The sequence below is a fragment of the Centropristis striata genome, chromosome 23 (assembly GCF_030273125.1).
Source record: "Centropristis striata isolate RG_2023a ecotype Rhode Island chromosome 23, C.striata_1.0, whole genome shotgun sequence".
In the NCBI taxonomy this organism is placed as follows: domain Eukaryota; kingdom Metazoa; phylum Chordata; class Actinopteri; order Perciformes; family Serranidae; genus Centropristis; species Centropristis striata.
Window position 1 is genome coordinate 15528300 of NC_081539.1, and position 25575 is coordinate 15553874.

At 39.3% G+C, this 25575-nt stretch overlaps 1 protein-coding gene and 1 long non-coding RNA gene across 4 annotated transcripts in view; one reads left to right on the forward strand and one right to left on the reverse strand.

Moving 5' to 3' along the window:
* The window catches only part of LOC131961690 (uncharacterized), a 252713-nt gene that overhangs the window by 145724 nt on the left and 81414 nt on the right, over window positions 1-25575 (forward strand). The window lies entirely within an intron of this gene.
* Window positions 6371-25575, reverse strand: part of plod2 (procollagen-lysine, 2-oxoglutarate 5-dioxygenase 2) — a 32294-nt gene continuing 13089 nt past the window's right edge. Inside the window, exons 4-20 of one of the 2 annotated variants that reach the window (XM_059326530.1) lie at window positions 22257-22420; window positions 20192-20304; window positions 20028-20091; window positions 19626-19723; window positions 18120-18221; window positions 16056-16181; window positions 15826-15947; window positions 14658-14762; window positions 13622-13747; window positions 12684-12825; window positions 11984-12046; window positions 10560-10673; window positions 10189-10254; window positions 9896-10000; window positions 7783-7929; window positions 7467-7592; window positions 6371-6978 (exon numbers count right to left, since the gene is read on the reverse strand). In XM_059326530.1, coding sequence (XP_059182513.1) covers window positions 6823-6978; window positions 7467-7592; window positions 7783-7929; window positions 9896-10000; window positions 10189-10254; window positions 10560-10673; window positions 11984-12046; window positions 12684-12825; window positions 13622-13747; window positions 14658-14762; window positions 15826-15947; window positions 16056-16181; window positions 18120-18221; window positions 19626-19723; window positions 20028-20091; window positions 20192-20304; window positions 22257-22420 — 1939 coding nt within the window. In that variant the 3' untranslated portion in view covers window positions 6371-6822. The remainder of the gene's footprint in view (window positions 6979-7466; window positions 7593-7782; window positions 7930-9895; window positions 10001-10188; window positions 10255-10559; window positions 10674-11983; window positions 12047-12683; window positions 12826-13621; window positions 13748-14657; window positions 14763-15825; window positions 15948-16055; window positions 16182-18119; window positions 18222-19625; window positions 19724-20027; window positions 20092-20191; window positions 20305-22256; window positions 22421-25575) is intronic. The other variant, XM_059326531.1, reaches the window with a different exon arrangement.

Genomic DNA, 25575 nt, shown 5'->3' on the forward strand with positions numbered 1-25575 from the left:
GAGGTCCAGGGCGATGGTGGGAATGCTCTCATGTCACGAACACTCTTAGAACCCCGTTCTTTTCTCTCGTGAATGGAGCACAGCCTGTACTGCTGCAACTCATCCGCAATTGAATTGGTGGCATAAATATAGACTTAGACATGGAGAAATGGATGTGGTTTGATTCATTTTGTGGTCTTGGATGAGCCTTCCTTATGCCTTGTGGCACATTCAGATTAGTGAGATATTTTACTCTCTCTTTCATCACAGCAGCCACAGGTTCAGATAGATGGTTGCTACAGTAAGTTGGTGTGTTGTTGAAATCTACAGGTATGCTGAGGACATCTTTGATGTTTTGAAGGAAGCAATGAATAATGTTTTCTTTGACTTTTTCCCACTCCTTTCTCATTGGCATAGCCAATATTATGACACTAACTTAAGGTACTTGTAAAGCTAAAGCAAACGTCTTTGTCAGTTACATTTTTAAAAAATATATCTTAGTCTTAAAGCTTCATCTTTTTTGTACTTTGCCAGTACAGCCCAGATGGCAGAAAATATGTTGGTATTGTGTTTTTTTGCAAACCACGGATACGTTGGTATGAAACACACCCTGCTGGCCTGCTGATGTGGCGTGTGCCTCAGTCGGAGGTCGGAGGTCGGTGTGGTAACATGTGTCAAACAGACAACACAGACTTGAGACCAGTGTTTGGGTTCTGTGCTAGAACTGAAGTTAAGACTGAGACCTGTTCTTTGTTTGAAATTAACCAGTGAATTAACATCTAATGGTGCCTAAAATACATCACATTCAAACATCAAGCTCTCTGTAACCCCTGTAACTGCCTCCAGTAGTTGTTTTTTTCTAATTGTTATTAAAGCTGCATCTGTTATTTACACACGGAAGCAGTTTTTCTTCTGACTTACACTTAAACGTAATATTTACTATTTATTATTATATTTTGGTCCTACACATTTTGTGCTGTTAATTTCTGATACTTTTAGTGTCTGTAATAGGAGAAAGGATTTTAGAAAGAATATGAATCATATGAGGAAATCCATAGCACCACTTAAACGCATTGTCCTCAAACACCAGTTTCTCATGGTACACCATGGACATGACAATCTCCAGCACTGTGCCAAAAATCACAAACTATCACTCATGAATGTTAACATAACAGAGACTGTAACAGACATCAACAAACATTTCAGCGAGTGAACCGTGTCATCTGATCTTCGGGCTATTTCACTGCCTGTCTAAAAGAAACGTCAGGACAGTCATTGGATTCATTCATATTGGTTTCCTTAAAAAAAAAATTTGTTAAAAGGTATCTTGAGGGGGGAGTTTATCTTACCCGAAGCAAGGCTTGAAAAGGACAGTGTGGCATATGCTGTACAGATTGTAAAGCCTCCTGAGGCTAATTTGTGACACTGGGCTACATAAAAAGTCCTTAAATTTGACTTGATATTAAATCACTCTCCTGTACATGGCAAAGGGGCAATACTTCTTAATGTAAACATTGTTTTAAATTATATTATTAATGTGCTCACTATCTGTGAATCTAGGTACAATGAGGTAAAATGAGGTAAAATGACACAATATGATAAGTCAGAGTGAGTGTCTTAGTTGTGGTTTCTATGAGAAGAGGAATCCGTGTCATTGTTGCAACAATGATGGAGAATCAGTACAAATAGCATGTTTTATTTGATACAATCGCATACAACAAGCAGTCAAGTCAGAATTTTGGCTTAACTTACAGTTTATTGCTTCCTCAGGACCCATAAACAACTATTTGCTCTTTATTACACCATAGCTTCCACTTGTCATATAAAAGATTGATTCACTGCGATACTTCTCGTAAGCAGAACTTCTTCTGATCATGATATTGCATCAAGGCTTCACAGTGGAAAACTGTGCCCACACGGGGGCTCTGGGGGTCTGAACACCGGCCTCCTGTTGCTCTTCCCTCTACACCCTTATTGACCTAAGACACGTAGCCTCCACACACACACACACACACACACACACCCCGACACCAGAATACTCCACTCTCCCATTCTTTCATCTGCAGTTCAACTTTCAAAGTAGTGATTGAAGGAGTAAAACCAGACTAAACACACTGAAGGATCATTCAGAAGACCCCGAAATAGCTCATAAAAGGCACTTTGTGCGACTTATATTTTTCTCTGCTTACTATAAACTGAACTTCTGTGGCTTTTGACAACTCCCCATCCTCCACCCGCCTTCCTTTCTGCTTTTGTCTTTTCCATAAATCAATATCTGTCTGCGAGTGTGGGGCTGCTGATTGTTTTTACAGAGCGTTGCTGTGTAATTTGGCTAAATGGCACTTGCACCCAGTTTACTCTGAGATGGTAAACAGTCTGGCTGGTAAAAGGGAGTGTGCTGATAGTCTCAAAGCATGCAATCAGCTATAATTGGTATTGTGGACTGTGGACGTACTTGATTACTTACCTGGGAGATAGGCTTGATGGCAGGCTTGTGATAATAAGTGCTATTTTGATTAAATTATACAATATGGATCACATTCACTACTTCACATTTCACCTAACATGTCTGAAACCTTTTTTTTTTTTTAAATCACATAGGTAATATCTATGATTAAGCACTAATACTGTATGAGACATCCCCAGCACAAAAAGTGAACTTTGCATTCACTCCCATGGCATTTTTAAAGAGCCAATAAAGTTTACTATAAATGCAAGGAAAAAAACTTTTACAATGTGTTGGACCTGCTACTGTTGCCAGAGACTGTGGTTTTAAGTTGTTAAAATTAAAGAACTAAAGGGTCCCTTTCCATTCAGATGCCAAAACACTTACACTCCCCATATGATGATGGAAATTTAATCAAAAAGCAAAATCTTTCAGTCCGGTTAAATGTAGATTCTTGTGATCTATCTGAAATAAGAACTGTTTTGTATTTTTATCAAAGCTGATAATAAGTGCTTGATATGCAACTGGGTCTCATCGTGGATAACCAGCAGTTCATCTTTAATTTAAACTGTGATGGTGGAAATTTCAGCCCTAAACACGTTTTTGTTTTATGCATCTTTATTAAATCCTCAGTTTCCTTGGTTTGAAGCAGGCACCTTTTAATGAACAAGCACCAAAACACAGCAGGCCTCATACTTCATCTTTCTTTTTCAAGGAATGTTAAAAAAATGGGGACGCTTGGTCTTTTACTGCCAAGTAGCAAATTACACAGAGGGGGTCTTATTTCAGGCTGTTAAGCATTCCTGTATGAAATGTATCTTACTCGTACACACAGCTCCTAGAATGCTTTGTTCCCTCAAGTCCCATTTGTATGAAATGTAGCGCCTAATATATTTGACATCCTTTGAACTGCACACACAAGTAAAAATAATGGACACAAAGTCACCCAAACCCACCCACTAACACACACATGCAGTCTGTGCGCAGCTGTATTGAACGTTTCCTCACTGAATTCGTGGTCTATCCCAGTACTTTTCCACTGATGTCTGACTCACAATTGCACTGTGCGTGAACCCGGATGCCCCCCACCCCTCCGCCCTCTCCTCCAAACATAACTTGATAAATTTACAGTGAGTTAACCATGCGGTACATTGTATATATCTCATAGTTTGCCTGCTTCGTATGATGCTTTTTGAATCAACATGTCGGATTGTATTCTACACAGATGGCTTACTCTTGCTTTAAACTTGATTTCAAGTGAGACAGTTATTTATTCAACACACAGTATCGGTTTCAAAAGGTTTGCATCAGAACAACAATAAATGCCGAAAGGATATGGTGGATGTTATTCTATATTTTTGCTGTCAACAATTCCCATCTCAACCTTAAAGGCTGCCTGAGCAACCGAAGTGTACAGCAACTTATATGTCTGTTTCATAGACTTCATCAGTGAGCTACAATAGCACCAAGAAAAATACTCAATATTGCACCAAAGGAGGAAATTTAGGAACAATTCAAGTGAAATTAATATACAATAAAGGAAATTAGAATATAGTAGATTGAAACTATATATTTGTGACCTGCTTTTAACTATGTGTGTGTTGAATTGTAATGAATGGACCTGGAGCTAAAGTCAGTGGCAGCGTGAAAAGTGATATATTGTTTAACTTGGACATAACCTTATGTTTTCACTACCTAAGTTACTACCCAAGAAGACGGAAACGACACTAAAATAAACAAGAAGATAATTTTAAAAAATACATTAATAAATGAAGTAAAAGCGAATGGGATAATTGGGGAAATAGAGAAGGGTGGAAGAATGGACAGTAATTTAAAGACTGTTGATGCAGTCTGATAGTTGTGGCACATTCCAGGTCACAAGGCTGGTACTCATTGATGAATGTTTTGACCCCGGTGAGGTAAATACTGCATCGATTGCAGACAAAATGTGCTGGAAAATGCTCATGAGTGCCACATAGCGCGACTACATCTAAACCACGGGCACCAGATATTACCACACATCGACTGGCCTCAGGCACTTGCTTTCCTACAGCATTGCAAACACTTAATTTAAAGCCTTTGTTTAGTCAGGAGCCGGGTGTATGCCACAGTAATTTCTAAATCACTATATGTGACTGGGCACCCTGCAGTTAGTGGCACACTTGCACTTACTTTGGTGTAGGATCACGTTTCCCATCTCCAGAACCAGTGACCCCAAGCATGGCTATATAAACAGGGAGTTTCGGGCCTCCTGGTGTGTTCAGCTCTGACTGTAAAAACATGCACTTAAAAGTTGAATCTTCCTATTAATCAAAGACACAAAAGGGTCTAAAACAATATGAATTTGCCTTTCAAGTATCTGGCCTGCTTTGTTCTCTGTTTAACTTTAGAAATAAACCATGCATGAAACATTTTCCTCCATTTTTTTTTTTTTTTGCTGTTTTGATAAAGCCATTCTTGTGAGAACCTGCTAGTTTAGTAGGTATGCTGGTTTTCCTGCAAGCCTGGCTGGGATCAATGTCACCTTTCAGAGGGTCTGAACACAGTGCAGACCAGGGGAAATGATGGCCACAAAGGGCTCTTTCAGCAGGAGAGAGCCTTTCCCCCATGCTGACCTAAATCACCCCCCTTCTCCTCTCAGCCTCATAGCAGCTACTCAGACATTCAGCCTTCATCGAGGCTTCACAGGGAACAGGAACGTGTGCCTAGTCAGGGAGTCAACCTTGCGGGGTGAAAACATGGGCCTCAGGGAGGGGGAGACAAGTCTCCCGAGGCTGTGGGTGCTAAAAAGTAATGGGATTTGATGGGAAGGTGAGATCTTAGATAATGTTTCAAAAGTGAAGTACTGATCTTAGGTTGAGATTGTATTTTTTTTTCAACGTACTGCACATTTTTAAGGCGTGTAACTACTCTAGGCCTGCAGTTTATCTGTCTTCAGTATTCTGAAGTTTGTCCCAGTTGCTCAATCCAACTGGCTGATTGAATTGTTAGTGAGACATAAATAAAAGAGCACTGTTGCTCCTTTTTAAAGGATGACAAGTTTTCTGTACACTCCACCTTCCATACTCCCCCCTCTGTTCTGTCATCAGTCTTCAAACCCCCATCTGAGTACTTTCATAAGGTTACATGTACATGTTTACACTGAGCCCCTAAGGTAAACTGAACTACATTTGCACTGATGTACATCATCACACCACGCCCCAAACACTCCAGTGCTAGTCCCTGCAACAGAGCAGTGCTCCAGTCCAGTCCAGGCCTGATTATTTCTACATGTGACGTGCTCCTTGGAGAACAACTTTACAGACTGTAAGATGAACTGATACAGTGATAACACAATGGAAGGCTGTCTGCGGTGGCGAGTGATCTTTTCCAGACGTTGCTTAGCTTCTTCCAGAAGAATCTCACAAAGAAGACTGAATTGTCGAGTATAAAGTCAATGCAATGTATGCTGCTCTAAATGCAAAATCATTTGTATTTTAATGATGCAATCAGAATCAGTGAAACACTTTCATTTCTTATAAAGACTTTTATTAAATTTTGACAATAAGTTAAACAACTTGCTCAGTTTCAAAATCCATTCATACACTCTCAGAAAGAATATTGCAGAATTGTCTTCAGGAAAGCATATGAATGTAACCAATTTTCAAAAAACATGAAAGAAAAACCTTTCAATTAAAACAGAATATTGAACTTCATTTAAACAGAATTCATATTGAATTCTGCTGTCTTGTTTTCCTGGTGTGCAAAATACCAAAAATAGATTTTTTTCTTCACTGGGCACGTATCAAACTTTATTTTATTGAACTTTAATTTCAGGGTAGAAAATCACTTTTAACCTGCACTAAACCAAATATTGCCTTCAATCTAAAATTTGCTAATATGAAATGTTGATGAGCACCATAAGTAACTTTTGAAGCAATGATGAGTTTTTATAGTATAAATGTGCTCAGTGACATTTAACCTGAAACACACATAAATACACAACAGCCATCTGCATGCTAGCAATTAACGGCTAACTGCCAGCAAAACTACCAGTGTGTTTTAATGAAGGTTACCATGACAACGTAAAATCAGTAGTGTGGAAATCATGACAAGTTACAGTACTAATAATTCCAGGTAGGATGGGAGTGTGGCCCAATTGTGTACCCTGCTAACATATTTTTCTGTATTTGTGTATCTTAAGAGTGAACTTTTGTCCATTTCTTCTCCACTCTGTTTAACAGAGATTCCTTTAATGCAATTATTTATCCTTTTAAAGCTTTTGCTTTGAAATCGAATTGCATCAGCAAAACATATGGGGGCACAAAACATCACATGACAAAACAAAACAAACTTGACTGGAGGGGGAAAAAAGCAAAGCAAGGTCAAAAGAGTAATTTACAGCATAATTAGATGGTTCAAGGGTCAATGAAGGACACTGCAATGTAGCGGGTGCCGTTGGTGGTGGGCAGGCCTTCGTGGAGGTGAGTCAGTCGCCCTGGATGCATGAAGCTCCAGCCTTTCCTTGGCGAATCTATGGAGCAGTTGTACCTATGGAAACGACAACCCCCACCCTAATGCAAGAAAAGGAAGGGTTGACAAGATTATTAGGTAATGCTTTATATTAAGGTCCTTGTAATAACCATTAATTAACAAGTAATAAGGCCCTTGTACGTCCTTACAAGATGCTTATTAACATTATTGTGTGTTTATAAGCTTATATAAGTGTTAATAATGGCATTACAAACACCCATGACCCACCCATTATGTCGTTGCCATGCCTTTATTAATCTTATTTTGTTTGCTTATTGAAATTTAAATATGTTTTATTGCTCAATCTATTATAAGTTAACTATAAGTTAACTATGCTTTTTGCAACTACCGGATCTAAAGCGAGAACAATGCCTTATTACTTGTTAATTAATGGTTATTAAGGACCTTATTATAAAGCGTTACCGATTACTACAAAGATCATGTAAGTGGGGAAGCTTCCATTAAATCAGTGTTGATGGACGTTTAATGCATTCCAGCATGATTAATCTTCCTTAACACAACTCTTTACCTGAAAGTCTGTGTCTTTGTTATTGAGAGCGATGTTGATGGTGAAGGTGGAGGAGTCATGATGGGGCCTCAAGTACGCTTGTCTCTCAGGCGTGTATTTTACCACAAAGTTCATTAGGGCGTAACCCTGTGAAGAAGCACATACGTTCATCAAGTTAGCTGACAGTCAGTGTATCTTAGGTTTTCCGTTGCTTTCAGTCATAAAAAGAATGTCATGTACATGTGAAAACGGGTTCCATGAAAAGACATTTTTCTCCAGTTTAAGCTTTTGGGCAAACAGAGGTGGTGTTCACTGTTTATCTTTCTTCCACACGAACCTTGGTGAAGTAGCCAGAGAAAACTTTTAACGTGATGGGTGATATGAACTCTCGGATGAAGTGAAGCCATTCTTTGTCATAGCCGATTTGCTTCATATGAATGTCGTCTGTCGGCACGGTCTCATAGCCGCCGGCGATCCGCTGGTCCTGAGAGAAAAAAAATAAAAAAAATAAAGCACACTGCAGTGTGATTAACGATGGAACAAATGACCCACCATCCTCTGTGTGCGATTGCAGAGTGATGATGAGGCCGACGTGTCTGTGTGCGTGTGTGTGCATGTCTTTCTGTCTCCATGAGGCTTAATGACCCATCCAACTCAGACGTTTCCCAAACAGAGTAAGTCAAAGTATCTTTACACATTTAGTCTTCCAGGCAAACTTTTAGACACATTAATTACCAATTTCAAACTACATAAAAAAGGCCACATGAAATAGACACCATAAACATAAAACATAACATCATAACCATTTATTTGGTTATATCTAAATAATGGACCTGGAGAAAATGGTAATAAAATCAAGCATGTGTGCACAAGTACCCTGAACACCAGTCATGTGTCTGTGTGCGTCCTCACAAATATATGTCCCTCAATATTAAAAAGTGGCTGAAGAGGACAAGTCTTCTTACTACTCGAACATTTGGCCCCCAAAAGGGTGTGAAAGGTAGCATGAAAGTAACAGCTCAGCCAGCCATCAAAGACAACAAAGACATGGCTCTAACAATAAAGTTTACAAGGCAACACGAGGGATTAGTTCCTTTCTTCCACTTTGTTCTATTGGTGTCTGGGTGGGATTATTTACAACAAACACTTAACCACGAGACATTGAAGGCTTCATCTTCTAAGATAATTATCTGACTCAGGCAATTTAAGCGTTGTTAAAGTATTTTAATGCATTCTGAATAAATAACAGCAAATGGCTTCTTCTGAAGGTTAGAAAATGAGCCCTGGTGTTTCCAACTGTGCTGACTGTGTGCAACCATTGCTGGAAATCATGTGTACGTGTTACAGATGAGCAGCCACAAACTTTTGATTCCGAGAAAAGAGGGGCCCATTTCAACAAGAAAGATGAAGCCTGAAATTTGTTATTAAACATTGCTAGTAGGGAGGGGAATAATTAATCGCTGATCAGTTAATGGTCGTTAAGAATTTGGTCAATCACATGGAATGTTTGATCATGTGTGTATTTTTCATCTAAGACTGTGTACCAGTACTCACTGAACTGAAACTTGGCCGAGCATAAGGAAGAATAAGGAAATGAGCTGAGAATTAAGTTGGATAAAGCTATAGTTTGCAAACTGAAAGTTCCAATAATTATTATAAAACACAGAGAAATACAAGAGTATTCATTTGTGCAAAACTAGCTTACGGTATCAAACCTTGCTAGCATAAATACTAGGTTTCGTTTTATCCAAAACTTATTTTAACACAAAACACATTTAAATATGCAAGATCACTGTGGAAACTAAACTCATGCCTCTTTGGGGGCTAAAACAAAAAAACATTTAACTTGTATACGTCACCTTTACAGTTTAATCTCATTTGAGTTAGTTTAATGATCAACAGGATCAAGTCTCACAGTTTGTAGTTATTCCTAATAAAATAGAATAATAATCCTCTGAATTTCGTACATTTCCCAAAAAGTTGTGTCCATTTATGTAGCATCCAGACCGTGAACACTTTAAGAGTGGATGGGAAGGCACAAACCTAACTCTTTGTCCCAGGAGATTGGTGTTTAGGGTCACTGACTTAATTGCATCCAGTGGTTCTGTATAATTTAGTAGTAGTTTATTAAGCCTAACCTCCTTTTTTTATACTAACCTTAAACAAGTGGTTTTGTTGCCTAAACTTAAACAAGTAGTTCTGTGTCACAACGCTACCAATGCCTTTAAAACAACGGCTGCAATTTCAAACACATTATCGCTATTTAATAAAATATCATACAAACTAATTAATCAATCAAAATGTAAAGTCCAATGAAAATTTCCAGCCGTAATGTTATTCTTCACACATTCTTCACCTTGCAAAGAGGCGTGAACATGAAAAATTCCTGTGCGTCTGCAGCATGTTGATGACAGCTCTGTGTTCAGTGAACCTGAGCTTACAGTACTGACCTGATGTTTGCCTCCAGACCATGAACCATAGTGCTCCATCTCCTCAACTAGTTCATCACAGGCCTTCACTGAGAAGACTGGGAACCAGAACACATCTGGACAAGGCTGCAATACACACACATAAACCAAAAAGGCCACTGAGAATATTCTTGAGTCACACCTTCACCTAGACTGTAATGTAATACCAAGAAATGTTAAAAACAGATGTTGAGATTTTCTCTCCGACATTATGTCACTCTCTTTCACTGTCTGTGTCTTGAACACATGCAGATACACACATAATAAATACAAACCTCCTCCAAGTAGTTCTCAGTAAAAATTTGAGTGTAGTTTTGGTGGATGTACTTCTCTCTCCAGTCCTGCAAGGACAAAGAAATCTTGGATTATTGCCATTTTTTGGACTGTTTGCTGACCTACATTCCTCAGAGAGTTAATCCCATCTCCCACAGGGCAGGTCTCAGCGTGCTAAATACAGTAGTAAATCACAAAGCCTTATCAGTCAGGAGTCTTATCACGCTGAAGTCATTACTTCAAAATCGTCTCACATCTGTAATCCTTCCATTATGGTTAATAACCTTTACAGGTGGCTGCTGTTTATCTCAGCTATTCAGAAAAAATGGCTTTCTTTGTGTATGAAGAATAACGAGAGATCATAATGACTTACCACAGGGTTTTCAAATATCTGCCACAAGTCATTGTTATAATGAGAAATGTTATAATTGGCTGTGGAAATGAGCCTCCCGAATTCGTGACGGTTTGTTATGTACATGAAGACTCCCTGCAGCAAACAGGAAAAAGTTCAGTCAGTTTCACAAAAGTTGAAGAACTCTTTCAAGTCCCACAGGCAGGATTTCTAACAGATCCATATCTACATAACCATCACACATGCATTACAGTACATAAACGCACTGTGGGCTATAATTACTGCAACTGCTTATGACGTAAACACGTATCATTGGTTAGCACTCGCATAAAAACTGACAAACTGTTACTTGTGGCAAACTACTTCAAAGCTTCGTTTGCCCAAAAACGAAAACAAAGTGCGATTCAAGTGTGTTTTAACACACTGAAATCAAATAGGTTCAATTTAGAACCAAAAGAGAGAGATAAATAATCTAAGATTATTTATGGGTTGTGTCTGGGAGGGCTGCAGGATGTTGGTTGGTTGGGAATAGGACAGGGTGGGGCAGTGAGGTGAGGTGAGAGGAATGGGGGAACAGGGACAGAGGGTGTGCTGGGCAGCTGGGGACAAAGCAAATCCAGGAATGATATTCCCTCTACAGTGAAGCATGGGGAGGGCGCTGTGTAGGGGTGGATTTGGACTCACTATCAGACTAGGCTTTGAAAAACAAAAGAGATGGATTAGAAATGGTTTTGCAATATCCTGGTACAAGGTTCCAAATTACTAATGTATCAAAGTCATACTGTGAAAGCTGTGATTTAGTCCAGATGATTTACATGAGTGGAAGGAAATATTGTTGGAGCCTAGTCTGAGATCAGTCAGTGTGTTTAGAGGGAGCAGCTGGTTACATATGTTCTCTGGAAGGGTTTGGCTGTTCGGGGTAAAGCATCAGGACAGGGGACTTGCATGTGAACTGACTCTCCAACCTTCTTTCTCCTCCTTGATCTCCTTTTGGAAGGCATTGTAAGAACAGGACATAAAATAGGTCTTTCTCTCCTCAGCTTAGACAAATATCTGATTTTGGACCTTAACTCGAGCAAAACATCAACATCAATTTCCAAAGAGCTGCCAGACATCCTTATTTTTCAAGGATATAGGCAGCAACATAGACAGCAACTCAATACTGAATTGTATTTATTCTGTAAATATATAGCTGCCCAATCTGAAATAATATATCACGCTCATATGAGTTCCAATTGAGAAACATTACATTTTATGGTTTTACTTTTTAAAATACCAAAACATTTACAAAATTGAACTCGACAGGGCCAAGAAATCCTCCGTCTTAATGGGTCTTTTTCACGTGTCTGTCTATGGAATGGGCCAAAAGCTCAGTAAAGCTTCTGAGTGCTAACTCATTGGAAATGGATGTTTCAGAAAGCAGAATAATCAAAACAAATGGAAACCTTTGGGGGCCTGAGCATATGGAATGATTCCGGAGAAGGGGAGTCTTTTTCTCTGTGACTGGTCTAAAATAAAGGAGAAGCATCATGTTAACAGAATAACATGAATTGTTGTTTCAGAATAATATATATATGTATATATATCGTCACATACATAGCAACTCAGGAGGAGATGAAATGCACCTGCATGAAAAAGGAGCAAGATTCCCTCTGAAGCTGATGTTTTTGTGGGTTAACATGGGAGGAATGCATGCTGGGAGAGCAAGGCAAAGCAATCCAAAAAGTACACCAAGTTTGGATCAGGCATGGTAGTTGTTTAGTGCAGCTGACATGTCAGTGATATCAAACACAGCTGGATAAACCGTTTACAAGCGGTAAAGGAAAACGCATAACAGACAAGACAAACTTTTGTCAGCTAGCCAGCTAGGCATTGCAACTATGTGCACTGTCTGTGGTCATATGACAAGGGTGGGGGGGAGTAGAGGATAATGGGAAACAAGTGGGGCAGAGAGCCTGAAATGCACCATATAGCAATCATTAACAAAGACGGATCATGCCTTGATGACACACAAACACATTCAAACCATTTATACTTGCCAGTCTTTGGTTATCCGCTGAGCTGTTGACTTGTTGGGTTAACATTCTAAACTAATAACGCTGAATCTTACTAGAATCCGCAAAGACGGAGGCTGAGCATTCTTACCATTTCTCTGGCGTTTCTACAAAAAGCCATATCAGGGTCTAGTTTCTCCAGCACAAAGTAGTTCCTCTCTTTCAGTTCATTCCTCAAGGCAGTGCCCTTGACAAGGTATGTATGTGCCATGAAAGGAATGTTCCACACACCCCTAGAAACAACAAGACATAAAGAAACAAAGTGCTCAATTTGCAGTAACCATGAAAATGTGCATTCTTGTGAGTGCGGGAGGAGATCTTTCTTCATTGTAATTCTCAAGCCATCCGTGACTGCAGGTGTGTTGTAGGAGAATGTGTTGCTGTATTACATGGTAAAATAAGGCAGCATGTCAAATGGGGAAAAATGTTACTGTCAGAATCTTTTGTCTAGTTGGTTACTATTCCATAGCAGACAATTTTTAAACATTTTTCGCCCTGAAATTCACCCCCCAGTTTGTTAGGGCCAATTCCACTTGCACTACTGTCTTTGTCATGACAGTTTATGCTGTCTCCCTCTCTTCCCACGCACTGTGACCAACCAGTAGGAGTTGCTAGCGCACAGCAAGGACCTGATTCCCTACTGTCTTCCTCCCCACGGTCCGTGGGTGATTAAATCTGGGTTTCTCCTGTGGTCGGTGAATGTTTACTCCTTTGCGCCATCTGGCCGCCATTCCAAACTTATTTTTAAACAGATAAAAAGAGTCTGTGAATTTGACTACAGCTTCTGTCATGCCTCAGGCTTTGAAGCTCAGTAATAAATCAATGCTCAGGTTGATTGTGGCTTTAATGACTTGCATGTAGCTCAGAATGACACTTTCTAATGTCTTGTTGCCTATGGTAAACATGGATGTTGCAGCACAACAGCACAAGATTTATTGTAGTCATGGACACGCTGCGAGGTCTGGTATGTGAACAATAAAAATACAAAGCAATTGTTGTGTGTGTACCCTTATTGCACTTGTGACTTACACACGTTTTCTCTGCACAATGTCGATATAATCTTCAGAGCGAGCGTAATAACCATCCAGACTCAAGGCTCCCCAGAAGTTGGACCACAGCTTGCCGTGACGAGTGACAAGGGGACCAATTATTTTTCTGTAGGGAAGCAGAAGGCAGAGTGGAGAGATGGTAATTCTGTCAGAGCAGATAAAAATCACTGACATCTCGCAGACAGCCAACCACCTAATGTACTGGGTCTCGTAGTGGAGCTGCATCGTGGAGATCTACCCCTCTGTGGAAAGATATGATCACTGCCAAGTCACTAACAGATCGTAGAAGTACATAATGCAAACCAGAGCCGTAAATCATGCTCGAATGGATTCAAATAAGGATGACGGCTTGCTTCAGCAGGCTGCTCTTTCAAACCATGAATCTGGTCTATTTCTTTGAATTTGCATGGCATACGGTAACACATGATTTTTTCCACTGCTGTTCTTTTAGTTGTACAAACCCAAACCACAATGAAAGGGATTTTCTTCTATGAAATAAACTGGGCAGACTTACAATAATTGACCCATAAATCACAGTGTTGGTTGATTTGCATGCATAACAGCATTCTAATGCAAAAGTTTCTTTTAGTTAAGATAGATTGGCATTTTTCTCCCATAACTTCAGTGCCAGCAGAGAATTCCCATGCACTCTTTAAATATCCCTGAAGGGGTTTTACATTGCATGCCTCTCACAGGTCACAATGCCACAGTAACATCTAGTTTATGGGAAGATTTCCTGAAAATCTCAAACTGCAGAAGGAAAAAGGGAGTGTGTGTTTGTTTTTTGTATAATGCAAAGTGGCATTTCGGGGTTAGTGCAGAAGACTTCTTCACTGTTTCCATGAGGCCAGGCGAAAACAGGAAGCCTGAGGGGCTTATTTTTAAACTTTCATTCACTCCGCTGTAATGTTCCTGTGGTTTTGCCACTTTTAATGGTTCAACGATCACAACAACTACCAGTAAGGCCTGTTGAATGGCTTCCAGCATGATTTCTATTCCAGCTACCATATGATTACCTGTTCTGCTCAATGAGGAGCTTCAGTGTCTGTCTGTTGGTGAGCATCACATCTGAGTCAATGCTGTAGTAGTAGTCGCATGTGGAATCCTTTCGGCAAAGATCCCTAATGAAATAAAAGAAAACACAGACATGGGAGAGAAAGTAGTGATTATTCAGGGGCTGATTACAGTCAATGAAATAGTTGAAAGTAATCATGGTCACAAGTTGAGATTTATCAGCTCTTAAGTATAAGATGTCATTTTCAATTGCAGAGTCAGACTTCCTGACTATCTTTAAGCCTCCAGTGGATAATGTGATTTGAGGAAGATTAGAGACTGCTAATAAACCTTAGACTTCTTCATTATAGGGCTGCCCTGACCAATGCTTTTAGGCACACTGTGTTTTTGATAGGATCTCTGTGATGCGGCCTCACAGATTGAATTATCACCATGACAACAGACTATTATTTAACACCATGACAATAGACTATTATTTAACACCAGTGTTGAAAGGGTGACTTATATCATTTTGAGCTCAACTGTCTGCATCCTACATTTCCATGCCAAAAACACATTCTGTGTGTATCTTCTGCCATTCTCACATGGCAAGTTTTTTTGTGCATGCACAAAATGTTGCACTAAAAAAATGCATGCCTCATTAATTTTAGAGCAAAATCAGATCTGAAGGGCAATTAGAACACAAACCTCCACTAAGAACATGCCTTATCTCACAATGTTAATGAAAGTGAAACATGACTTGTGGATCCACCCCATACTGCATTCACTCCAAAAAATTAATAGGTCCTTCCTTGGTCGATGCTACACCAAATGTATCAGAATGCAATTACTCACTTTTTGTATTTGCCATGTAGTCTATCACATACACAATTTCTGTATGCCATAGCCAACCACATGATATATGTGCATAAAACATTGAGCTTGAAATGAACAGCTGGAGGCAAAAAGGACCCATCATAACCACCTGGGAAACAATGCATTAACATTGCCCTGCAACATAATAGTAATGTTTTATTAAACCGAAATCATGCAAGCACCATCTGGAAGTTTGAAAAAGTCATTTAACATGCAAGTGTTCCTTTAGGTTGTGATTAAAGCATCATCATATGGTACCATCATTTTTTTCCTTCATACCACAGCCTCTGAGAGATGATAGATTAAGTGACCTACATGCCCATGTTCCTGGCCTCTCCTTGGCTCAGATTTTCTTCTGGCCCCACAACTTTGAAACTGTTGAAAACGTTCCTGTTTTCTTCCCAGAACTTCTGGATGTGCTTCTCGTGGTAAACCTCCTGAGCAGGGAGCCAATATTAATTGATTAGGAGCCACGTATAAGGAACCGTGCATGGTAGAAACCCAGGAGAGAACCCGGGGGAGCTGCTGCAGCTGCGTACACTCACATTATTATGGACAAAAACTTTGAGTTTATCTTTGGGATAGTCCAGGGTCAGAAGTCGCTGGAAGAACTCAGGAAGAAATGGAGTTGGCTGCTCAATGAAAACTCCAACCAACACATTCGGATACTCCTGTTTAGATTAGAGAGAAGACACATTAGTTCTGTTCTGTCAAATGGTTTTAGTGAAGGAACACTGTTTAACATAAATCACGTCAGATATAAGCAAACAGTGAAGTTACAACAGATGGTGTCCATTCAAGCATTGGCTTTGCTTAACTGTCACTTGCTCTTAATTAACAGATATGATCGACTGATTACATAAATGATCTGTGCAAAGAAAAATGATTGGAAATATTTTGGGTCTAAAGACCAGGACAGTTGGAGTGAATGACCTAACTAACTCCCACTAGGTATGTACTTATTTGCAGGAATTCTAACTTCTAACCCAGATTGCCACGTGTAACTCTTTTCAGAAGACAGCCTGTGTACAAAATAGTGACAGAGACAGTTGGGGCAAAGAAGATATAAAGAGAAATATAGCAAGAGACACAGAAGAGAGGAGGACACATTTTCCCATGACACTCCGCTCCAGCCCACACAGCTCAGTCTGGAGTCCTCATCCTCTTGACCAGTTCACAGCAAAGGTCTGGGCCAAGGATGAAAGGAGATCCGAGCAGTACTGTCTAATTTGCAAGTTCCGCAATGACTGTGTTGCAGGCACAAGAAGGGGGAACTCGAGCGTCTTGCCAATGTGAGCTTAAATTGTTTTGGACATATAGTGGACAGCCAGCAAAAGAAAAGGGCAAAAAGGGCAGAAAAAAGTATAACTAAAACATCTATTAAAGAAGAGAGAAGCAACTTTCTTTGAGCCCAAGAGACTAAACTAGGTAGTGAAGGGACATAGCTACTCAGTATAGGGTAGTAGTGAAACTCTTACAGTATCTTTGCAAATATTGAGCTTATTCCCAAACCAAAGCTGTGCAGTCAGTGTCCTGGGTTTACCCCACAAAAAAGACCAGTGTTTCCACATGACCTGATCTTAGCGACGTCTCTGTCCCAAGCAGCGGAATAAAATGTCTTCACTAACTCGCCTATTATTGAGAAGCAGCACTTTTCTGCATTCATTATGGAAGGTCATTGAGAGCAACTTTCACAGAGATGCCTTTCATGTAGCTGGATTTGTGTTGAATCAGCTCCAGTTAAACTATTTAAGCACATTTATTCACAGAGCCTACAGAATTACAGTAAACATTAAGGGATTCATTACTCAGTGTTGCATTTTGTGGTAGATATTGTGCTGTTTGTGTGAAGACCTCGATGCTATTTCATTAAAGAGACAAATCTTGTTGGTCTTTTTGTACCAAAATAATTAGCAGAAACCAATAAAATAGGGATAATAGAATATACTAGGATCTTGTGTATACTTAAGGGTTCACTTCAGGGGCCCATAAAGAGAGAAATTAAGTTTCATAACTTTATTGACATATGCAGCCACACAGCAAGAGACATTTTCTAGTGCCTGCCATTCCTGCCGTCTATACATTGCCAGCCTTGGCTGAACTCTGCGACAAATTTTCAGCGCAACCACTATAACTTACTATTGTGGATGAAACCCATACTGAGAAGCCCACTAAAAGGCAGGCTGGTCGACAGTGACACCCCTTTAAATGAGCCCTTCTGAAAACCCCAGAAGCCATATCCTGCACCACAGCAGTGCTGTGCTTCCTCTTCCCCGAGTAGTTTCTCTGGCACTTATGCTCTTTTAAAAGGGTCCAAAAGGACCAACGGGCACATAACCTATTATTGTTGGAAAGGGAGTGTGTGCTGCACCAACAGTCTTGCATATCTGTTGAAAAAAAGGACAAGTTTGGCTCCACTGCTACTGTCTAGACAGTCACTGATAGATGGATTGTTGATGTTAGAAGGCCAGGCGATGTTTCATCCTTTCCTGTGTCCACGGGGAGGTGGCTTAATGCAACCTTTCCACTACTATACCCTAAAAAATGCACTAAAGAGTACAGCAAATACGAGGAAAAGCACTTCATTTAACTTAATTTAAAGCACTTACTTTTAGCTGGGTCAGGTCCAACATATCATCATCACAGTTGCTACAGCCATTTTCATAGTTCCATGTATTGGGGACATAGTTGGCTAAGTAGTTCAAGTACATCTGTAAAGGAAAGAATTTGGAGCAGGTGAATGCCAGGTTACACAAGATTAATATCAGCATAAGCAAAAGCTCTGCTGCACTCCCTTTTATCATCATGTTTTGTTTGGAGAATCTTGGAATATTACTGTGGATATTCAATCCTCCTATTTTTAGTACCCCGATTCCAAAAAAGTTGGGCTGTCAGTTTGAATGTTGAACACGACATTGTCAAATAACCAAGTAGGTTGAACAGGCAGAATGACTTGTTAGATTTAAGACCGCGGGGCTTCAAATGCCTCTTGTAGTGAAATTGAGACTTCAGCCTGTTGTAAATATCCCTTTTCTCAGTGTTTTCCATTTTGAAATAAGAAATTTGCTATTTCACATAATTTCGACCATTAATATTACCACATCTGTGTCCAAAAAGTTGGAAAAGCTACCATAAGACAGATAACAAATGAAAAACACCCCAATAGTTTAACCAAAACTTGCTAAAGAAGACAAACTACAAACTTTAGATCTGGTGAATGTCAATTAGTTAGTTTTGAAGCTGTCCACAGAACGGCTTGGGTGTGGCACATAAACCCTTAAACCCTGCCTTTTTTTTCAGTTTTATTAATGGATTTCAGCATATAGTAAGCACAATATGTGTTAAGTCCCCACAAAAAGTTCAAAGTGCACTGCTGTTTACAAATCTTACCTATCAGAGACAGTAACACTGTGATCATGCATTTGTAACCAGATTGAACTCGGCATAAGTGGAAAACAATCAACTAATAGTCAGAAATGTAGCTAGGCAGCTTCAACAGTAGGAACCAGTGCTGGACAGGGATTCTGTAATCTGCCATTTTGAGCTTCTCCTCCAGATGTTGAGGCCTCTGGGATGAATGACTCAACAGTTTGGTGGGTTTGGTTTATTACCAAGGCCGGCCTGAGACAGGCAGCTGATGGTGGAGAGTGTCTTGTGAGGAGATGAAGGAAGGAAAAGGCCAGAAAAAAATCTCCACAGAATGCTGATGGTATCATTATACGGACATCCTGCCTTTCAGTTTGCTGAGCCCGTCACTTTAGTTTACAGAAAGTGATGGCGAAAAAGAAAATAGGGGACACATTGACGGGCATTATTACCTAATTTTGGCTAGACGTCGCTCCACTGAATAATGAGCTGGCTTTTATGGCCAGGGTTACTGGCAAGTATCATATGAACCATATGTATATTATGTGTGGGAATGTATGCTCCAAAATGACATTGGCGATTAATGTTGGTTGGATAAAACTCTAAAAGACATGAGCCAATAAAGTCATCTACAAATGGAAAAGAACAGTTCAATAATTCAACCAAAAGCTTGTGTACTAGGTGAAGCTGATGAAATTAGAACTATGCTGTGCTATAAGTGCACTATGTTGCTCGAGGGCCTTACTCACTTTGGTGTTTCCGTTGCCATGGACGACCACTGGCAGGGAGTCGTACACTGTGTTTCTAACTCTTACGCGGTCCGTTCCAAACTTGAGGAGCACCTCATCTGCCAAAAAGTGGAACAAGAGACATTTAAGTCCAGGTTATGAAAATTGACTTGCCATATGGGCCGGAGTTGTGAAGGTTTATAGCTGGGTAGATTGCCAGGCCTACAAGTTCTCTAAAAATGTGCAGTCGTTCAGAGTGTGGGAGCAAAACAGCACGCTAGTTGTAGCTGGTGCAGCAAAAGTTATTAAATGCCCAAGTTTTCATTCTGTCATTCAAATTTCAAATTGCAGCAAAAAAGTTGAATAACTGAGTTTAACAACAGTTTGGCAGCAATTGAATGATAAGTTTGTGTGATTTCTTACCAACAGCGCCATTAAGGTTCTGGAAAATCTGACACTTGTGGTCCAAAGTCATATTAAGAGTTTGCTGAAAGACATAAAGACAGATTGTTATGTAAGCCATCCAAGATATTTTTTATAGGGTGATATTGTCATATGAAGCGTTAGCGTTGACACAAGATACTCACTCGCTGTAAAGGATCCACGTAGATTTTGGTGTAGAAAAGCTGGTCATCATCGTTGTCATGGAGGTTCCACTGTGAAACAAGTCTGTTCATGTATGGGGCGTAGCCAATTATACCTGCAAGTAATAAAAAGTGTGAAACACATATCAAGCTGTAAAGTATAGGGCTGAGAGACGTTTACAAGGTCATATACAACTGGCAGACTGTGACAATTATACAGTATACTGCCCGAATGCCTTACACAAAGTGTGATTTTGGGCAATAATCCCAAGCATACAAGAAATGTGTATAGACTCTGTCTTCCCACAGTCTGTAGTTAGACAGTAATGCAATAATGGGCAAGAAGAAAGCTATATATGTTGTAACTTTTGGTGTGTAGCATCTCACACCCTCTCTAAATGTACATTCTCACGGCTGACTTAAATTTTCCCGTCTCCTCTTTTTCCTTTTCTTGCTCAAGGACACTGACCACAGTGGCAGATTGCAGGGTTTGACTATGTCACTGGTCTGCAGCATTTTACATTCCCATCATTTAAAAAAAAAAAGGCTTAGACACTGTAAACAAGTAGGCGGATAGACATGACATAATCTAAATAGCAGATGTGAGAAAAGTTCAAATAAATCATGCTGTTTTATGCAAATCATATTCACGGTAGCTGATCCAGAAAATTATGGCTTTAAAATTCCGGAGACTGCTGGGAGGTACATGCCTTTTTGACCCATTGTAATATTTCACTGTTTTGCAGAAAGAAAAAAAGAAAGAAAGAAAGAGAGAAAGAAAGAAAGCATATAACATGCAACAACAGAACTTTATCATGCCTGTTTCTAATCTATTTTCACAGACTATTAAACATTTTAGAGCTAAGCTACTGTTTCATTCATTGCTCTTTGTAGCAACATTGATTGCTTAACTTCTAACTTGATCAAGATCCCTATAGTTTGAACCATTATAAGTTTGCCTTGTGCAGATTCTGTCATAGAAATACCATTCACTCTTTGGCACAGAAGTGTGTGTCCAGATGCTATAAAACTTTCCCCGATGGTCACTTGGGCGGTAACCGTAGGAACACAAACAAAACCTGCAATTTTAAACAAACTGTGGCACATTCTGGGGACCAAGACAAATCCACATGTCATGTCAATGACAATGAACGCTAAAAACAGTCTCTGATCAGAGAGACTCTGATCTTAGACAGCTAGACTCCAATATGGGAGGTCAGACCAGGCTGATGACCACAGGGAAAGCAGTAATTCAGTGTCCTGAGCAACTGGCAGGATGCAGCTGGCCATGTCGTGTGGATTACGGATGAGAACATAATGTGATGGTTTCTTTTGTTTAAAATGTCCACACTTATTTGGTAGTTTTTTTCTCATTCAGCATCTTTTGTGTATTTAATATCACAAGGCATATGCCCAAAATGATCCCCATATGTAATGTACATGCCTGCCAATGCAAACTTGAGAAGAGTGACCACGAAAAAAGTGGTTTACAAGAAGCAAAGTTTGCAGTTTTTCAATATTTACATGAACAGGCTTCTGTCACGTCGTGTCCATTTGGACAGGAAGAACGTCAAGGAGCCAGTTTACACAAATATACTTCCTTTCTACATCAAGAGATAATGAAAGTCCTGTGTTTTTTAATGTTTGTTTTCTAATTCTAGTCTTCTGTCATTGCTTGAAGTTGCTCCACCATCCTTTAGACCGCTACCACAGAGCTGCTGCTCATCCCCCTGAATTCCAACCAGGCCTGCAGGTCTTCAAACCTCGACAGCTACTGGAGGAATGTGTTGCACACACATAGAAGTTATGGGTTTACACCAAAGTTGTCTAAACACTAGTCTACCCCAACATAAAATTGCTCTGCATATAACAAAAATGACATGGTGCTTTTAGTTTTCTTAAAATGTACATATAATCAAAATTTTTCTATTAATTCATTTATTTTTTTGCATTACTCATTATTGAGCCAAACATATAACTATTGGTTTATTCATCCTGTCCAGATGGATATTCAACAGGTCAAAACATTTCAGCATTTTGATCATATTTAGAATTTTTTGGAACCCACCTCCAGAGTTGAGGTAGCGCTTGCCACTGCGGACTGAGGGGTACTTATCAGCTAGCCGCTTATCTGGCCATATCAGTCCCTCTGCGGCAAAAAGCACTTTGTGATTGGCTTGCTGGAACTTCCTGAGAATTTCTTCTGGTCCCCCGGCAAAGATAAGATCATAGCTAGAAGGAAGGAGTGAAGATAAAATACAACAGATCACTATCAAACTTTTTTTTCCCCTTTAGGGGCAGCTGACAGTATTTTAGTGTGAGTTTTATCTTGCATATGACCATAGCCTGGGTTGGTTCCGACTTGCTTAAGGTAGATATAAATCTAAATGTAAACATTGAGCATTCTTCACGAGTGAGCAATTCTATAGCCAAGCATTTCTCGACTGTACTGACAGGTATATAAGACATTAACACACAATACTAACAAAGTTCTGTGACAGACATGGGGAAAGTGCCCTAGGTCTTTAAATAGGCCTGGTGGTGACTTGTTTAAAAGCAGGCTGTTATTCAAAGGGCAGATATTTTAGTATGTGGAAACTCCTAGTGTTTCTGGCGATTGAACTCGGTGTGAAGTCATAACAGTAAAAGAGCTGATTCATTTTGGTGACACCATTTCCACATAGTCACTGACTATAAAACACCGCCCACGTGCTAATCCCCTGCATGTGACTCTGTACTTGAGTCTGTGTTCTGTACACACTCGTCTAAACTTGACCGATCCCTAAAAAAATCCTTTGCTATATTCATACAATCTATATAAAGTGTCAGGAAAAGGGAAAGACACCCTGAACCACCTCAGTCAAGCATTTAATGAGAGGAAGAGAAGTCTCCAGCAGGTGAGGCAGCCTGTGTGCTCTGTGTGTATCCACATCTGGCTGACACATGTTCATACAAGTACCCTCTGTCCCTTGTTAGGTCATCAATCATAGTCGTTACTGCAGTATAAAAAAAATCGACAAAACATTCATGACAATGTTTAAAAAGTTATTTAAAAGATAATTTATTTAAGGCTTACATGGCCTAGGTGTGAACTGCTGTTCTTTCTCCTCTCTGTAGATGTTGCCAAAAATATTATCCAACAGAGAGAAGACTCCTCGGTAACGCTTTATATTAAGGTCCTTGTAATAACCATTAATTAACAAGTAATAAGGCCCTTGTAAGTCCTTACAAGATGCTTATTAACATTATTGTGTGTTTATAAGCTTATATAAAATGGCATTACAAACACCCATGACCCACCCATTATGTCTTTGCCATGCCTTTATTAATCTTTTTTTTTTTTTTTTAAAGATTATTTTTTTGGCTTTTTTTTTTTTTTGCTTTATTGAAAGTGATAGATAGAAAGGGGGATGATAGAGGGGAAGACATGCGGCAAAGGGAGCTCAGGCCGGATTCGAACCCGGCTCCGCCGCAGCAAGGACTCAGCCTTAATGGTAAGCGCTCTACCAGTGTGAGCCACCGGGACGCCCCATGCCTTTATTAATCTTATTTTGTTTGCTTATTGATATTAAAATATACTTTATTGCTCATCTATTATAAGTTAACTATAAGGTAACTTTGCTTTTTGCAACTACCGGATCTAAAGCGAGAACAATGCCTTATTACTTGTTAATTAATGGTTATTAAGGAGCTTATTATAAAGCGTTACCGACTCCTCTAACTAGAGTTACCAGGTGAATTCCATCAATAGCCAGCAGGACAGAAACAAGGATTGTGTTTTTAAAGGTATGTTGGATGTCCTGCTGAATTTTGAAATTTAGTGTCAACTTCTTTGAAAAGACACTGATATGTCTTTTTTTAAAGATGTTGACACTAAAATGCAATGTTTAGGAACACGTTTAGTCATGTACAATGCATTCCATGGTATGTTTTTATAGTGTTTGTCATCATCTATTTGGTTTCAACCATGGATGAAGTGGCTTTAAGCATATTCTGACTAACCAAACAGGCAAATATAAATGAAAGTGTGCACCAGTGGGAGAAAACATACAGTCATGGAAAAAATGATTTGACCACCCTTGTTTTCTCTAATATCTTGTTCATTTTAATGCCTGGTACAACTAAAGGTACATTTGTTTGGACAATTATAATGATAACAACAAAAGTTTAATTTAAGAGCTGATATCTAGCTAGTTCTCATGGTTTTCTTGATAATGATTTTGATTATTTTCAAGAAAACCATATATATCGGCTCTTAAATTAAACTCTTATGAGCTATTTTTGTTGTTATCATTATATTTGTCCAAACAAATGTACCCTTACATTGTCATTTAGCAGAACCTTTAGTTGTACCAGGCATTAAAATGAACAAGAAATTGAAGAAAACAATGCTCTAATAATTTTTTCCATAACTGTACCTCATCAATTTATGAGTGGGAACCACCACTTGTTCATACTGGCATTCCAAAGGTGTGGTGTTTATAAACAAAGCAACTTACTGGTTATATTTTCCATTTTAAAGCCCATAAGTCCCTTCGGTATGTAGGGATACATACTTCAGTATACAAAGTTCTGCCAATTCCAAATGTGCATAGAGCGACTAAAAACATTCTGGCTGTGAATGGCACTTGTAGTCTGTATTTGAGGTGTATGGCTTTTGAATGGCATGCAGTCATTTTCTTTTCATTGAGGTAATTTCAGCCCACACTCAGAAGCCTTACAACACAGTGAGTGAATCTGAATTTCACTTACGTTTCAGTGAGTGAATTACATATAGGACACTGTCAAAACAGCTAGCAAGATTATAGATTTTAAAATACATTTGAATGTCTCATAATCCTCTGTGAGGTACAGATGCATTTTATTACACTACAATCTTTTCCTCTAAAAGATGAAGAAAACAGTCCAATTACCTGTTTCAAGGGTGTGACAAGTTTGCACAGCAATTATAGCTTGCTTTATTCATGTGACATGGTGCAAGTATCATCATCTTCTGCTCCATTTGGAGGAAATATGGCCTGCAAAGCTGTTATTATTCTAAACCACTCACATTAACTCCGTTAAAAACTTTCCATGGGCTTTGAAGACTCATTATTCATCTACCTGCGTGTGAAATTTACTCTCCTCGTATATTTGCTGATGCTCTGTAATAATGCCTTTTATATGAATGAGTGGAGGGCGGTTCAGAGATACATCAATGTGCAGAAACATTTATCATCGAGGAGGCAATTATTACAGTCTGTGATTGTGAAAATGAGTTTTAATTTCTAATTTATACATCTGCACAGCAATTAAAGGTGATTTGCATCCTTTTGTTGTTATGGAAATGTTTGATGTTTTAAATCAAAGGCAAATCGGAGTGAAGATTAATATCTAAGAAGAGTAAC